The sequence below is a fragment of the Bos indicus x Bos taurus genome, chromosome 10 (genome assembly GCF_003369695.1).
Source record: "Bos indicus x Bos taurus breed Angus x Brahman F1 hybrid chromosome 10, Bos_hybrid_MaternalHap_v2.0, whole genome shotgun sequence".
In the NCBI taxonomy this organism is placed as follows: domain Eukaryota; kingdom Metazoa; phylum Chordata; class Mammalia; order Artiodactyla; family Bovidae; genus Bos; species Bos indicus x Bos taurus.
This window is the reverse complement of record NC_040085.1, coordinates 69,273,419-69,291,506: the sequence shown is the minus strand read 5'-3', so window position 1 is coordinate 69,291,506 and position 18,088 is coordinate 69,273,419. Positions and strand designations below refer to the sequence as shown.

At 41.0% G+C, this 18,088-nt stretch overlaps 1 protein-coding gene across 1 annotated transcript in view; it reads right to left on the bottom strand.

The window, feature by feature from the left end:
• Positions 1–17,773, bottom strand: part of RHOJ (ras homolog family member J) — a 93,949-nt gene extending 76,176 nt beyond the window's left edge. The window contains exon 1 of the mRNA XM_027554271.1: positions 16,968–17,773. Within this exon, the coding sequence (XP_027410072.1) occupies positions 16,968–17,211 (244 nt within the window). The 5' untranslated portion in view covers positions 17,212–17,773. The remainder of the gene's footprint in view (positions 1–16,967) is intronic.
• Positions 17,774–18,088: the final 315 nt, after the last annotated feature.

Here is an 18,088-nt window from a genome sequence, read left to right as displayed (position 1 = left end):
AAGCAAAAGCTTTTGGATTTTTTCCCCTAGAAGAATAAAATTGTTTTAGAAAGTTTTAAGCAAACCCAATCCATTACCTTTTTTTTTGGCCATGCCATGCAGCATGTGGGATCTTAAGATATCGAACCCGTGCCACCAGCATTTGAAGCAGAATCTCGACCAGTGGACCACAGGAGGAGTCCCCCAAGACACTATTTTTGAATGAATGATCATGATGTTTAGGATATATAGGATGAAGGAGGACCAAATTTTAACATAGAAAATTATCCTGACAGTTCACATGGGGTGCTGACTTCAGTATAATGCAGTGGTTAAAACTGTGGGATTTTTGGATGTCATTCATTCATTCAATCAGTCATTCAGTAGGCATTTCTGGTGTCCATTGTATTGTAGACTAATTCCAGGCACTGGGGACATAAGAAGAAATGAGGCAGAAAGAACCTTGCCTTCATGAAATATACATTCTACAGTGAGACAATGGATAAATGAATGATAAGCAATGGATAAATGAATAAACAAGTAAGATCATTACTATAGAGAAAATAAATAGGTGTCAAAATGGTGTCAATTAAATCAGGGTGCTCTGGTTTGGCCTCCTGAGGAGTTAATATTTGAGGTGACAGATTTTAACCCCAATTCTGCCACTTCCTGGTCCTGTGACATTGGACTGATTACTTCTCTGACTTCCAATTTTCTTCTCTATGAAATGAAGATATTACTACCAGAGAAAATATGAGGCTTAAAGAAGACAGCAAAGTACAGGGCTTGGTGCATATTAAATAATAGCTAACTAACATTAATTAATTACTGTTTTGGGCTTCCCAGGTGGCACAGTGGTAAAAAGCTGCCTGCTGATGCAAGAGACACAAGAGAGGTGGGTTCAATCCCTGGGTTGGGAAGATCTCCTGGAGGAGGAAATGGCAACCCACTCCAGTATCCTTGCCTGGAAAACTCCATGAACAGAGAAGCCTGGTGGGCTACAGTCCATGGGGTCTCAAAGAGTCAGACAAAACTGAGCAACTGAACACACACAGACACAATTACTATTTTATTAATAAACCATAAATATTCCAAGAGGATTATGAAGCAATTTTTTTTTTCATTATGCTACATTCTGCTCAGGCTACACAGAGAATTGTTTCTCTCTTGTTGGCAAGTTGAATTGCATTCTGAAGCCTGGCTGGCTGATTTATATATATTAAAACAGTGAGAGAGAGACTTGAAAGAGGTCCCTGCTGGCAGGACCGCTGGTCATTGTCCAGATAAGGGTGCCTAAGTCCCAGTTACCAAATTTCTGTCTCTCCCTGACTTTACATCCTATCTTTTGCAGAAACCAGATTCTAGCCCAAGTAAAAGCTTTTTTAGACTCCAAGAAATTGAATTTTAGGCAACTTTCCATTTTTGTTTTTTTTCCCCCTCGTTTTCTCCAAATATTAGGTCAAAGCACGAAGAAGAACAGAAAGATCTGCAGAGGGGAAACAGATGTTTATGTTCATTTCACAATCCCAGGGCTGGATTGATATGGAAGAGCAAGAACTGCATCCAGGACAGAGCTGTACCCAAACCTCCCCAAGGATCCCAGGCTCTTTCCTGTGTTTTAAAACTCCTTTGCTTCTTCCCATGACAGTAGGTGTTCTCTAAGCTTTCCTCAGTGCCCACTCTGAAGGTCTCACGGTCCTGCTGACTGTTGTTTTGCATACAGCAGGCTCAGTGAACGGCGATTCATGCTTCGCAGCTTTGCCAATCACGCCTGAGGCTTTGCTCTCAGCAGCTGGCGCTTGGTGCACCCAAATTTCCCTAATGAGTCTTCTTTCCGCTCCGTTTTACAACTCCCACTCTTCTCTGTTGTGAGTCTCTGAGGCTTTTCCCTTTCCTCACAGGCACCTCCCTCCTATCCTCCCTCGCTTTCTGATTTTCGTCCTTGTGAATTCTTTCTTCCAAGGTCTCTCTATGTCCCAGCCATGGGCACAGATCTTTTTTATAAAGGACTCTGTTTCCTCATTTAGGAATTTGCTAGCTGTTTCTGAAAGGCTCTAAAGACCTCTTCTGTCTTATATAATTTCTCCTGTTAGAAACTAAGTCAAGAAATGATATATACATGTACTTATTCTCAACTAGCTTTTTACTGATTGAAAGTGTGAAAGTGAAAGTGTTAGTCTCTCAGTCTTGTCTGACTCTTTGCAACCCCATGGACTGTAAGCCCACCAGGCTTCTCTGTCCATGGAATTCTCCAGGCAGGAATACTGGAGTGGGTTGCCATGCCCTTCTCCAGGAGATCTTCCTGACCCAGGGATCAAAACCTGGTCTCCTGCATTGCAGGCAAATTACTGTCTGAGCCACCAGGGAAGCCCTTTTAATGATTGATGGTTGGTTATAGAATTTTTCTCATAACTTGATTTTTAGGCATCTTTATAGCATAAAGAAGGATTTTCTGAATGTTCTAAATTATATTAGATTGAACTATATGAACTTAAGATACCCAAATGGTTTTGAACTATAAAATGATCATTTCATATGTTCACCTAATAAGAAATTCTTAGGATGCTTGTTGAAATTTATATTTACAGCTCTTTCTCAGGTATAGAAGTTCTGGCATGGACCAAAGAAATCTGCATTTTTTTCCTTTTTAAATTGAAGTATAGTTTTCCTTTTTAAAAATGGAAATATAATAGAAAATAATCTGTATATATATATCACAAGATCTTGAATATTATTCCCTGTGTTATACAGGTAATTCTTGTTGCTTTTCTATTTTATATATAGTAGTATATATCCATTAATCCTATACTTCTAATTTATCCCTCCCCCCCACTGCCTTTCCCCTTTGGTAACCATAAGTTTGTTTTTTATGTCTGTGAGTATGCTTCTGTTTTGTATACAGATTCATTTGTATTATTATTATTATTCATTTGTATTATTTCCCTGTATAAGTGATGTCATATAATGTTTGTCTTTGTCTGTCTGACTTACTTCACTTAGTATGTTATTCTCCAGATCCACCCACATTTGCTGCAAATGGCAATATTTCATTCTTTTTTAATGACTGAGTAATATTCCACTGTGTGTGTATGTATGTGTGTGTGTGTGTGTGCGCTCGCATATACATACATACTATCATTACATAGTACATCTTCTTAAACCGATCATCTGTAGATGGGCATTTGGGTTGTTTCCATGTTTTGGCTCTTGTAAATAGTGTTGCTATAGTCAAGGCTATGGTTTTTCCTGTGGTCATGTACGGATGTGAGAGTTGGACTGTGAAGAAAGCTGAACACTGAAGAATTGATGCTTTTGAACTGTGGTGTTGGAGAAGACTCTTGAGAGTCCCTTAGACTGCAGGGAGATCCAACCAGTCCATTCTGAAGGAGATCAGCCCTGGGATTTCTTTGGAAGGAATGATGCTAAAGCTGAAACTCCAGTACTTTGGCCACCTCATGTGAAGCATTGACTCATTGGAAAAGACTCTGATGCTGGGAGGGATTGGGGGCAGGAGGAGAAGGGGACGACAGAGGATGAGATGGCTGGATGGCATCACTGACTTGATGGACATGAGTCTGGGTGAACTCCGGGAGTTGGTGATAGACAGGGAGGCCTGGCGTGCTGCAATTCGTGGGGTCGCAAAGAGTCAGACATGACTGAGTGACTGAACTGAACTGAACTTAAACATTGAGGAACATGTATCTTTTTGAATTGGACTTCATCTTTTCTGGATATATGCCAATGAGTGGGATTGCTGGATCACATGGTAGCTCTTTTTGTCCTTTTATTAAAAAAAAAAAACAAAAAGAGCTACCATATGATCCAGCTACCATATGAAGACCACTGATCTTCCCAGTGGTCACGTACGGTTGTGAGAGCTGGACCGTAAAGAAGGTGGAGCACGAAAGAGTTGATGCCTTTGAACTGTGGTGCTGGAGAAGACCCCTGAGCGTCCCTTGAACAGCAAGGGGATCAAACCAGTCAATCTTAAGGGAAGTTAACCCTGAATACTCATTGGAAGGACTGATGCTGAAGCTGAAACTCCAGTATTTCGGTCATCTGGTGCAAACAGCTGACTCATTGGAAAAGTCGCTGATGCTGGGGAAGATTGAGGGCAGAAGAAGAAGAGGGTGTCAGAGGATGAGATGGCTGGATGGCCATGCAATGGACATGAACTTGGGCAAACTTCAGGAAATGGTGAGGGATAGAGAGGCCTGGTGTGCTGCAGTCCTTGGGGTCTCAAAGAGATGGACAAGCTGGGCAACTGAACAATAGCAACATGATAGCTCTTTATTTAGTTTTTTAAGGAACCTCCATATTGTTTTCCATAGTGGCTGCACCAATTGGCAGAACCTGCATTTTTGACAAGCAGGCACTGGGAAAATTTGGGAAATACAGGTATTTCATTTGTAGTTGAATGAACATCTAAATATGATCCTTAGGGAAATTTATATTGTTTATGAGTTTATTGTATTTGATGTAAGAAATTTCAGCTTAGCAAGTGTGATGATGATTACTAAGTGTTCATTGAAATCTGTTCACTCTTTCTTTGGGCATATAGCGAACTTCTCTAAGTGTGGCCTAGGGTTTACCTTCTCTCCAAAGAAATATAAAGAGATGTCATGCCTGCCACTTGCAGACCTGGCCCAGATCATCACTCCTTGCCCTCCATATCCTCGCATATTTTGTCTAAATATAGAGCAACACAAAGTCCTACCCAACAGCAGAATCACATGAAGTCATACGAAGTCACATGAAGTCGTATGAAGTCACATAAAGTCTTTTGCTTCATATGTGCTCTACGTAGCTATTGTTAATTTGAGAGCAACAGGCATTGGCTAGATGAAGCAGACAAAGTATTTTTAAGAAGTATGTCTAGGAAAGACTCATTTCGGTCTTGGATGTGGTTACTGGGTACTGAGAAGCAACCAGAAACCTAATAAGTTCTTGCTGCTGCTGCTAAGTCGCTTCAGTCGTGTCCGACTCTGTGGGACCCCATAGACAGGAGCCCACCAGGCTCCCCCGTCCCTGGGATTCTCCAGGCAAGAACACTGAAGTGGGTTGCCATTTTCTTCTCCAATGCATGACAGTGAAAAGTGAAAGTGAAGTCGCTCAGTCGTGTCTGACTCTTAGCGACCCCATGGACTGCAGCCTGCCAGGCTCCTCCACTCATGAGATTTTCCAGGCAAGAGTACTGGAGTGGGTTGCCATTGCCTTCTCCGAATAAGTTCTTGAGAGAACTGCATTTCCAAAGAAACTCCAAACTTGGACTAAATGCTCTTATGACTATAAAAATAATACGTGAGCCATGAAATTGTACAAGCAAGAGGCAGGCTGTGAAAGTTGTGTGACTCTTAAGAAAGACAGAGTCCCTGAGGTCCAATTCAGATGTGTGTCATGAAGGATAATGAAAGAGGAAGAACTCCCCAGAGACCCAAGCTAGGGGAAGTTCAGAATAATGGACAAAGAAATTCCTCCTGGAGAACAACATAAGGGTCAGTTCAAGAAATGTCTCCCACTGCTAGGTCAGGGAGTCTTCCCAACATTTGCTATCTGGATTCTTTTATTGCTATGTCTCTCCTATTCTTTTCTTTTCTGAAAGGGGGTTTGAGTATTTTGGTTATCTCATCTCTTCTATCATTGGCTGAGAGGTGACCGTATATATGGGGGAGATAATGAGTCTTCTATTGACCACAGGAACCGTGTCTCCATCAAATGGAAAGGACCAGGCATCACTTGCAGATGCTAGATTTCAACCTTCTTCACTGAAATATTGGACTCTGTGATCCCTCTTGAGAAAAATTTTGTTTTACATGTAGGAAAAAATGTGCAGGAATATTTGATGGCTAGAGAGTTTGATGCAAACAGAGATGGCTAGATTCCATTAAAATTCATTCTTCCCCCTTCTGGGCACATAGGTGGGTTTGTTTTTATTTCCCAGCTTCCCTTAGACATAGGTGTGGCCTCATGACTAAGTTATCTGCTTTGGAGTTTGACTGGAAATGATGTCTGTCACTTCCAGGCCTGGTACATAAAACTTTCCATGCAAGCCTCTCCACCTTGCTCTTTCTCAGTAGTCTGGTTGGATGGGAGATCTTAAGGGATGGTGGGATCACAAGATGCAAAGAACCTGGGTCCCTAAATGACTGAATGAAGGAAAGTAGCCCAACTGACATGAATACCTATTCAGGACCATAAATTAGCAAGGTGTTAATCCCTTACATGTTTGGATCTATTTGTTAGAAAAGGTTAGCGTATCCTAACTAACAGTGAGTTTTTGATTAACGTGATTAGCTCTAAACCTACACATTGCTTACATTGTTTATTTACTGTTTCATGGCCTCCACTTACTTCATTACAAGTTATTTAACCTTAGCAAATTGGTTAATAACTTTGAAACTTGGTTTCCTCATCAGTCAAATTTAGGAACATTAATATCTCATAGGATCATTATAAGGATACAATGAATTGATGTATGAAAACATCTCAAAATATGCTCATAGCAAGGACTTTGTAAGTGTGTAGCTATTGTTGTTGTTGTTAGTACATATTCTAGTAGCATTTGGGTTTTGTAATTAAATAGTACCACACTGCTTGTAGGATTACACGTGGCCATAATGAAATTCAAACTGAGACTGTGAATGAGGAACATCATAAATAAAAGCTGTATTGTGAACCAATACAAAATGCTGAATGAATACACATGAATAGGTCCTTTTGTCTGGTGAGAATTAGGCACATCCAGAAAGTTGGTGGACTTCAGAGTATTCAGGAATGATGCCAGGCCACTCAATGATTCACAGTGGGTCCCTATTGAGTTCTCGGTGGAATTTATCTTGACTGAGTTATACCCGGAAAATTAACTGTTTGGATTCTGCTAACTAACCAAGGGATGGCATTGATTTCTGTTTGTGGGAAAGTAAATTTTCAGCCTTATTAGAACCTGTGTCTAAACACAGAGGGTAGGACCTCTGTAGATCCTTGTGATCTTGTGCTCAGAATTGGTGAGTGAGATGATTTCTGTTGAGCTTTCATACCTGTCCTTTCCTCAGAGGCCTCACGTGAGTTGCCCACCTTTCTGTTGCCTTTGTGGAATAGGCCAACTACATTACAAAACAAAGGTATTCAGTGTACTGGGCCATTCTGAGCCAAGTTTTCTCTTTGCCCCACAACAAGAGGGAGTGATGGCAGACTCTGAAAATGCCATCCTGGAAATGAAGTACTGATTACCTGAAGCCCAGCTTTGTTGGGCAATCAGTAGTAAACTTTATGAAGGGTTTCCTAGCTTGGGCAGTGAAAGGAGCCAGGCTGTGTGGAACTAAAGTCTTGGTCTCAGGGAGTCTGTGCACTGAAGCCTGAATTGGTCACAGGCCTTGGTGTGTTGCCAGCTAAATCTGGAATGCAGGAGGGTTATGAACTGCAGATGGAGTTTCTAATCCCAGGAGCATGACTTTTCTTGGGTCGCTATGGTCACAGATACTTAATTCTCTATTCCCCTCTTCTATTCTTTCTTAGTCCTAAGAGATGAAACTCACAGTTTACTCCTCTGCAGTATGCTTTGGCTTTCCGAGTATAATTTCCACCCCTGAGCCTCTGAATGTGCTTGTGCTCATAGGCATCACAGTGTAGACTGTGGAAGGAACTATCTGTACAATTCCTGTTACGGTACCTTTGATGTGGCCTCCAAGAGTCCAGAAAAACATCGGACACTCATCGCACTATCACACTGCCTCACGAAGAGATACTGGAGAGTGGAATACCTATAAGATATTGGGCTTTTGAGCATCATGTTGGATTTTTGAACAGAGAGATTTGACTGGCCCATTCTTATCTCCTCTTTCACATACTTCTTTTATATTTTTGCCTAAGGTTAAAAGCCTGGTGATTTATTTCATAGTCCCAGGAGAGGTGTTTTAGGTTTTCTTTTGGCTTACAAAAAATGAATCTCATCCATTCTCCAGAGACTCACAGGTATCTTTGGAAAGAACAAAAGAGAAACTCCTGAGTAAATATTCCCAAAGGGGCAGAACTGTGTCATAACACTGTGTAGGTCTGGGGCTTTGTTTTATTTACTCTTTATTATTTTTTTCCTTCTGGATTGGACATAGTTTCCTCCCAATGCTCTGGCCATTAGGGTTATGATGGAGTCTACCTTGGACCAAAATCATCATTTAATTAGGTGGAAAAAAGTTTAGAATTGACTTTCAGATCTCTGTGAAAACAACATCCTTTCACATCTCACTCAGCTGATAGAGCAACGAACTGCTTTTCCCTTTTCCACAAATTGTGTTAATTTCCTGCATAGGCAGCCTGGGTTTGCAAATAGTGATGACATAAATTTTTTAAACACAGGTGGTTTTCCTAGAGAGATGGGTGATAGGTGAAAGAGCCACAGACATGACTGATTCTCATACAGAGGATAAATGAAATGGTGAATGAGGTACATCAGGCAGAGGCTTTAACTTGAATGGGATTCTTTTATGCAGCCACACAGATCAACAGACAAACCACAAGCATGATCCAACTCAACATACAATCTAACTAAACTAGAAACGGAAGTGTTATCCTTATGACATATGTGGTGTGAAACATTAATTGATACTACTTTATCAGTGAGATATCTACCACAAAACTCAAAGCTGTAAATAAGATGAAGCCAGGATGGGGGAAGAAATATGGTTATTCTGTGGTAAGCTGTGAAATTTCTAAAGGTTGTTAGGACACCTCGAGTCATCATCAGGAGTAGGAAACAGTGCCCAGAGATGTTTCTTAGGCACATCTGCAGACTTTTTAACCTTCCTTTAACTGCCCCCATTTTTTAGACCTAGTTCTTAGTTGAACTTGGAGTTATTCTGGAACATGCTCTTTTATAAAGAACTATAAATGAGTGGGCCACTCAAAATTTATGTAAACTTTTAAATATAATATAAGTGGAGGAATCTGAGTACATCCTGTCTGTTTCCAAATGAAATTTATACATTGAATACATTGGGCTTCCCTGGTGGCTCAGTTGGTAAAGAATCTGCCTGCAATGTAGTAGACCCAGTTTTGATCTTTAGGTTGGGGAGACCCCCTGGAGAAGGAAATGAAAACCCACTCCAATATTCTTTCCTGGAGAATTCCATGGATAGGGAAGCCTGGCAGGCTACAGTTCATGCAGTTGCAAAGAGTCCGACACGACTGAGCAAGTAGACATGACATCGGCCCATTAGATCAAGAAAATTCAATGCTGTATTATAACTCCAGTAGAGATAAAATGATTGTTTAAAATGTGAAAAAATAGTTCAAAAATATAATATATTTAATAAATATTTTATATGTTTCCTTTCTAAAGAGACATCTATTGGACTGACAATTTGTTCATTTATTCATCAAAGTTTTAATGGACCAGGAATTTATCTAAGCACAGAAGGAATGAGATGATTAAGACATTCTAATTCATTGATTCAGTAACTGTCTATTGCGAGCACACTGGATTTTGAGTTCTATTTTAGAAGATGAAGATAGAGCAGAGAATAAGACAAAGCCCTTGCCCTCATGGAGTTTACATTCCAATGTAGGATAAAAATAGTAAGCAAACAAATATAAGAATAATGTCAAGTAGTGTTAAATCTTATGAAGAAAGACGAAGCAGGATAAAAAGTTAAAGAGTGACTCTGTGGCATGCGTGTTTGTGTTTGTGTGTGTGAACGCATTAAACAATGTGATCAGTTGAGACTGAGGGGTTCTGGAAGAAATAAGGTCAGGTTGGGGGAAGAGCAAGAGCATAACCTTCAAGGAAAGATGGAGTTTGGTGTGGCTGAAGAACATCAAGAAGGCTGGTGTGGCTCGAGCAAAAATACTGCAGAGCAGAGTGTTAGAACTGGACATTGGAGAGATAACAGGGCCCAAGTCTCGGAGTGCCTTGGAGACTGTGATAAATGATGGAGTCTTAGGGTGAAGGGAGGTGATTGGTAGATTTGGGGCTGTGGATAGTCCCTCTGTGAAAAACTGGCTGGAGGGGGCCAGACTGGAAGCAGGGAACTGGGAAGTGATGATAGCAGTTTGGATGAGAAATGATGGTGGTGTGGACCAGAATGAAAGCAGAGGAGTGGTGAGAAGCGATCAGGCTTGAGATGTATTTTGAATATTGACCTGATTTGTAGTAGGAAGGGGTAATAACTAGTGGTTTGGATAGAGCGATGTGGAGGGTACTGTCAAAGGGAGAAAGGAGTTAAGGATAATACCTAAGTTTTTGTTCTGAGCAACTGGTTGGAAAATAGTAGTCATATACTTCTATTGGGAACACTAGGGGAGGAGTAGATTGGGAGAATTAAAAAAATTCTGCTTTGGACAGGTTAAGTTTGAGATGTCTATTAGATATCCAAATTAACAGTTGGATATATGAATCTGAGTCAGGTATTTTTTTGTGTGTGTGTGTGTGGTAGAGATATACATTTTGGAGTTATCAGTGTATAAACAGTATTTAAGTCCATGAGACTAGATACAATCAACTTGGGCACAGATAGAGAAGACAAGGGAGAGACTGAATATTAAAGTATGCTGATGTATAGTGGTAGGGAAGAGATGGAGAAGGCAGCAGAGGAGATAGAGAATTGCCATTGAGGGGAATAAAAACTAGGAGAATGTTATATCTCAGGAACCAAGGAAGTGTTTCAAGAAGGAGAGTATAAGCCATAAGAAAAGCCCCCAAGAGACCAAGTAAGATGAAGACTGAGAGTTTTTTTGTTTTTTTTTTTTTTCCTTTTTGGCCACACTACAGCTTTTGGGATCTTAGTTCCCTGACCAGGGTTTGAACCTGGGTCCTTTGCAGTGAGCACTTGGAGTCATAATTCCTGGACCATCAAGAAAGTCCCAATAACATAGCATAGAACACTGGTTTTGATAAGACGTGACCCTTTCTTTCAGGAGTTTATAGTATAGTGGCAGTGGGGAAGTAAGGAAACACGCAAATCGCTCTCAACTGTGGAAGTTGTGTTCTAGCAATGTTGACACATTTCTGGACATGAGTTGAGGAAGGAGCAAGGAATTTTCCTTGGGGAGTCAAGGGAAGCTACGTTGAGCAGATGTACATTTTTTTTTTTGGCAGATGTACTTTTGGATTCTGGTAGGTAGGATGGAGGGAAAAAAACCAAGATTCATAAAACTTAAAAATATTTCTTTTCTAGTTGGTTGTTGATTTTTTTACAATCACTCGGGCAAAACTAATATTTCCTCTCAAGTGAATACCCAACTACATTTACTCCATGTAGACATATTTATCAATTATCAGTAAACATGATGACTATATTATAAGGACAATATACACATTCAATCATACCCTGTTCCATTTGGAGGACACTCTTGTAATAATATTCTTCCTAGTTGTAGCCTTTATCTTTTAATTATACTTTAATTCCTTTTCATAGCTGTGTTTAAGTGTAGAGACCCTATTCTTTTTTCTTATTGAAGTATAGTTGATTTAAAGCATTGTGTTAATTTCTGCTATACAGCAAAGTGATTTAGTTATACATGTATATATAATTTTTATATTCTTTTCCATTATGGTTTTTCACAGGATATTGAATGTAATTCCCTGTGCCATGCAGTAAGACCTAGTTTATTCATTGTATATATAAGATTTTGTTGTTTAGTTGCTAAGTTGTGTCCGACTCTTTGTGACCCCTTGGACTGACCCCATGCACGCCAGGCTTCTCCATCCTTCACTATCTCCCAGAGTTTGCTCAAATTCATGTCCATTGAATTGGTGATGCTATCTAACCATCTCATCCCTATGCTTAATCATAGTAGCTGCTATGTACCTAATACTTACCAATGTAAGACACTGTTCTAAGAGCTGCATGTATTTATTTTGTTCTCATGACCTTAATATCTCTACTGTCCCTTTAAAAGATTCATGACAACTGAGGCACAGAGAAGTTGAACGACGTACTTAAGGCCACACAGTAATTGCAGAGTCAATATTAGAATTGGGCTGTTTGGCTTCAGAGCACACTACTTTGAGAAGTATGCTGATGTGACCATACTATTATATCTTTACCTTTCTAAGATAGGTAGTTATTAGGGAAAAATCTGTGTAGCTCATGAAATTCTCCAGGCCAGAATACTGGAGTGGGTAGCCTTTCCCTTCTCCAGGGGATCTTCCCAACCCAGGGATTGAACACAGTCTCCCACATTGCAGGTGGATTCTTTACCAGCAGAACCAGAAGGGAAGCCCTTTCACTTATTTAAGGGATAGGCTCTCTTTGACTTGAATTTTTCTGAATTCCTTGACTTCAGTTTTCCAAAGATTCAGTAAACTAGTTGCAGGTTGTCACTGCAGAATGAGCCAGTAGGACCCAGGGACTAGATATTGAATACTTCTCCACATGGAGAAGAGATCATGAGCTCTTCTACAGTTGACTGTGGATTTTCATGTGACTGTGTCCGGGTTTACATTCAATCAGTTTGTACATGAAGAGGATGGTGGTAAAGAGAGTTAGGTAGGGTCTTTGTGGTGGCGAAGATCCCTCTACTGATGAAAATGTTCACTTCACTTGGCTTCTAGATGTATATGGCTCACATCTTTATTTCTCTTAAAGATGTGAGATACTGTGGATTTTAAAAAGGTACAAAGTGTAAGCTTGTGAGATACTGTGGACTTAAAAAATGTACAAAGTGTAAAAGCAACGATGTTTGGGAGTGCCTATTATGAGCAAAAGAACTGTACAGAACTGTACAAAAAAGATCTCCACGACCCAGATAATCACGATGGTGTGATCACTAACCTAGAGCCAGACATCCTGGAATGTGAAGTCAAGTGGGCCTTAGGAAGCATCACTACGAACAAAGCTAGTGGAGGTGATGGAATTCCAGTTGAATTCCAAATCCTAAAAGATAATGCTGTGAAAGTGCTGCAGCAATATGCCGGTAAATTTGGAAAACTCAGCAGTGGCCACAGGACTGGAAAAGGTCAGTTTTCATTCCAATCCCAAAGAAAGGCAATGCCAAAGAATGCTCAAACTACCGCACAATTGCACTCATCTCACACGCTAGTAAAGTAATGCTCAATATTCTCCAAACCAGCCTTCAGCAATACGTGAATGAACTTCCTGATGTTCATGCTGGTTTTAGAAAAGGCAGAGGAACCAGAGATCAAGTTGCCAACATCTGCTGGATCATCAAAAAAGCAAGAGAGTTCCAGAAAAACATCTATTTCTGCTTTATTGACTATGCCAAAGCCTTTGATTGTGTGAATCACAATCAACTGTGGAAAATTCTGAAAGAGATGGGAATACCAGACCACCTGACCTGCCTCTTGAGAAGCCTGTATGCAGGTCAGGAAGCAACAGTTAGAACTGGACATGGAGCAACAGACTGGTTCCAAACAGGAAAAGGAGTACGTCAAGGCTGTATATTGTCACCCTGTTTATTTAACTTATATGCAGAGTACATCATGAGAAACACTGGGCTAGAAGAAGCACAAGCTGGAATCAAGATTGCTGGGAGAAATATCAATAACCTCAGATATGCAGAGGACACTACCCTTATGGCAGAAAGTGAAGAGGAACTAAAAAGCCTCTTGATGAAAGAGAAAGAGGAGAGTGAAAAAGTTGGCTTAAAGCTCAACATTCAGAAATCTAAGATCATGGCATCTGGTCCCATCACTTCATGGCACATAGATGGGGAAACAGTGGAAACAGTGTCAGACTTTATTTTTTTGGGCTCCAAAATCACTGCAGATGGTGACTGCAGCCATGAAATTAAAAGACACTTACTCCTTGGAAGGAAAGTTATGACCAACCTAGACAGCATATTAAAAAGCAGAGATATTACTTTGTCAACAAAGGTCCCTCTAGTCAAGGCTATGATTTTTCCAGCAGTCATGTATGGATATGAGAGTTGGACTATAAAGAAAGCTGAGCACTGAAGAATTGATGCTTTTGAACTGTGGTGTTGGAGAAGACTCTTGAGAGAGTCCCTTGGACTGCAAGGAGATCCAACCAGTCCATCCTAAAGGAGATCTGTCCTGGGCGTTCATTGGAAGGACTGATGTTGAAGCTGAAACACCAATACTTTGGCCACCTGATATGAAGAGCTCACTCATTTGAAAAGACCCTGATGCTGGGAAAGATTGAGGGCAGGAGGAGAAGGGGACGACAAAGGCTGAGATGGTTGGATGGCATCACCGATTCAATGGACATGAGTTTGGATAAACTCCGGGAGTTGGTGATGGACAGGGAGGCCTGGAGTGCTGCGGTTCATGGGGTCACAAAGAGTCAGACATGACTGAGCGACTCAACTGAACTGAACTATGAGCAAAGTATTGCTTTGGTAATAGTGGCTGTGATATCTTGAGAGCTAAAGCAAGGAATAGCCAAAATCTAGGATCTTTAATGCTCAAATAACAGCAAGTATGTATACAACTGAAACAAAGTAATTTGTTCCTGGTGAAATCTAGAGGTGGTCCAGCCTTTGTTTCCTCTCTGATGTTTTTTATAGGCTGATTTTACCTCTAAAGACAGTTTTATCCTTTTTATTTCTGACACTGTGCTGTAATTGGTTCACCCAAAAGTTGGAGATGGGATATGTAATTTAAAATTATTTATTTACTTATTTTAAATTTGGCTGCATTGGCTCTTAGTTGCAGCAAGTTGGATCTTTCAGTGCAGCTTGCGGGCCCTCTGGTTGTGGCATATGGGCTTAGTTGGCCACGGCATGTGGGATCTTAGCTCCCCAACCTATGAGTCCCCTTCATTGCAAGGCAGATTCTTAACCACTGGACCACTAGGGAAGTCCCATGAACATGCAATTTTTAAAAGCACTCGAAACCTTGTGGGTTCTATTTTTTTTTGTTAGCAGTTTTTGAAACTAGGCAGTCTTTTGGACTGTAACGAGATCAAATCAGTCAATCCTAAAGGAAAGAACCCTGACTATTCATTGGAAGAACTGATGCTGAAGGTGAAACTTTGATACTCTGGCCACCTGATGCCAAGAACCAACTTATTGTAAAAGACCCTGGTATTGGGAAAGATTGAGGGCAGGAGGAGAAGGGGATGACAGAGGATGAGATGGTTGGATGGCATCACTGACTCAATGGACATGAATCTGAGCAAACTCCAGTAAATAGTGAAGGACAGGGAAGCCTGGCATGCTGCAGTCCAAGAGGTCACAAAGAGCTGGACAGGACTTAGTGACTGAATGATAACAACAATCTGCCAGTTCCCTAGCCTGGGAGAAAGCAAATGTAGAATAAATAACCTTTGCTAAGATGTTTAAGGCCAAGATCCTAATAATTTTCTTAAGTTGCAGACCCAATCTTACAATTAGATTTTTTTTTCTCCTCCGGGTGAAAGTCTATCTGCACTTCTCTTCTTTCTGTTCTCATTCAAAGGTTCTTCTCTGGGCATGTTATGTGTGTGTGCTTAGTTGCTCAGTCATGTCTGACTCTTTGTGACCCTATGGACTCTAGCCCACCAGGCTTGTCTGTCCATGGGATTTCCCAAGCAAGAATACTGGAGTGGGTTGCCATTCCCTTCTCCAGGGGATCTTCCCAATCCAGGGATCAAATTCAGGTCTCCCACATGCAAGCAGATTCTTTACCATCTGAGCCACCAGGGAAACCCTTCTTTGGGCACAGCCACTATAATTTCAGAAAAGCTTAAGGGAATTAGCATTCAACTTTGCTCCTAATTTCTACAAATATAGAAAAACCTGCTAGGGAGTGGATACTATTTTCACTGTGGTTTTCTCCCTGTCTGCTATGTAATAGTGTCATAAATCAGGTACATCTAGCAGGAGGAGGAGACGTAGGTGATTGTTTAGTTCTGGAAAAGAAGCTACTTTCTACAGAAAGGATTTCAAATAGCCCCACAGCAAAGCCAGCACTCAAACAGGTTTCCTGTGGGCTATTTCCCCTCCGCTGCTCTGGACCCAAAGCCAAAGTGAAGAAGAGAAACTTCCCTATCACAAAATCTCAAATCTCTGGTACCTCAAGCTGATCTTATAGTGATCAAGCAGTTTATCATGTTCCAAAAAGTTGTAAAATCTAGGCTATTGTAAATTAAAGCATTTTATGAATTTGCTTTTAAAAAGTTTAATCGGATTTACTTTAGAGATTAAGAGAAAAATAAGAGTCAAAGTGGAAAAAATTAGATAAGCGATCACATGAGAAACTTTGGAACACTCAATATAACCAAAAGAATTAAGTTGTAACTACACTATCTTAACTGTCAGACCTTAAAATATTTTATGCCATATTTTGTGCTTTCGGGACATACGTTGAAATAATTAAATTTTATATTAATCTTTATTTTTTACTTTTAAAACATATTGATTAAAAACCACTTTTAATTCAAAATACAGATTGCCTAACATATTTAAAATCTTTGAATACTTTTTCTTCAATCTACTTCCATAGGAAAATGAAAGTACATCAGGATAGCACCAATTGTTATGGAAAAATGAGTGTTCTAATGCTACTAATTTCAGCATTTCATTTATAAATGGCATGGGGTGAATATATGAGAAGTGGCAAGAACACTTCTTTCACCAGTTGTGCAACTAGTGGGTTTCTTTTTTTTTTTTGTAAAAGAGAATTGTGACGCACCACATTGTTAATCAGCTATACCCCAGTACAAAAAAAAAAGGTAAAAAGAACTGAGATGCAATTACACTACATTTTATAATGTTCACAGTAAAGAAAGTTGATGAATCTTCAGGCAAATATTAAGTAACATCTGTAGCCCCACAGTCTAGACGGCAATTCAGCGTATTTCCCCAGCATTATTCATTTGGTTAAAGCAGAGAAAAGGGTTACAATAGAAGTGATATACAGGTTGTTCTAACAACAGCAAAGACCTTGGTTGCTGTGACGCCCAGCTACCTGGCTTCCGCCGGGCCTGCACCCAGTACTGACAATGGAGATAAGCCAGGCCCCTCTGAAGCAGGGATGTTACCTCCCACACCTTGTGACCCGTTCGCAGGGGTGGGTTTCCCACTTTTCTTACCTGCGTAGTGATCGAACACAGTGGGCACGTATTCCTCAGGGAAGGCGTCGTTGGCGTAGCTCATCAGCAGGCAGGTCTTGCCCACGGCGCCGTCCCCCACCACCACACACTTGAGCATCTTTTTCTCCTCGTGGCCACCGCAGCCGCAGCTGCTGTCATTTCCCTCCTGGCAGTTCATGCTCGCGGCTCCAGCTGCTGTGACTGTGCTGTGGTTGTTGCTTCTCCCACTTCTTCCAAAGCCCATGAAGCCCGCGGCAGGCTTGAGATCACTCTGCCTTACTCGGAGTAACTGGGATCCTGCAGACTCGTCCAAGGTGGCTGGCACATGCCCTCTCACTTACCATACTGATCAGGACAGGTAACGCACTGGGGAGAGTGATTAAAAGCATCTGTCCCTTTCCCCCATCAGTTCAAGTTAAGAAATCCTCATCTTCACCGAATTCAAGGGCATTCCTGGGAGTCTAGAAATTTCAACAGCTCGAGGGTTTCTCTCTGGTCCCCTGTTCTCCAAGCCTGAGGGAACTCACTGGAATTTTGCTAAATCTTCCCCATTTTCCACTTCACATCTAACATGGAGGAAAGCTGGGCTTTTTTAATGGAGTTTTTCCTTGCTTCCTCCAGCTTGCCGAGTGTCAGGAAATCATGGGTTTCCTGCTGCATTCCATATTAGGATCAGTGGGCTGGAGAAGGCTGCAACAATGGGAGCTCTGTGTGTGTGTGTTTGTACTTCTGGGGAACGCTGCCAGGACATGGAGTGGGAAAACTCTAGGGGTCCCACTGCAGACTCAAGCTGTCAGACTTCCTGTTTCATCCAGGGCTGGAGAGCCTGTTTGCCTGTGGCTGGCTGGGAAGAGGCTGACGAAAGGATGAAAACCCCGGAGTACTGTCTGCCACAGAAACACAGGGAGCCACACCAGCCGTTCTAGGATAATATATGACATCATTCCTCACTGAGTCACCATTTAAAAGCTCTGCAAATTAAAACTGGACAGTTCTTCACATACTTAAATGAGAAACCGTAAGAAATTTGTTCTGGCAATAAAGAAGAAAACCTTCCAGAGTTTCACTGTTTCAAAGGGAAATGTTCTTGTAGATTGTAGGTTTAAGATGTGTGATCAGGT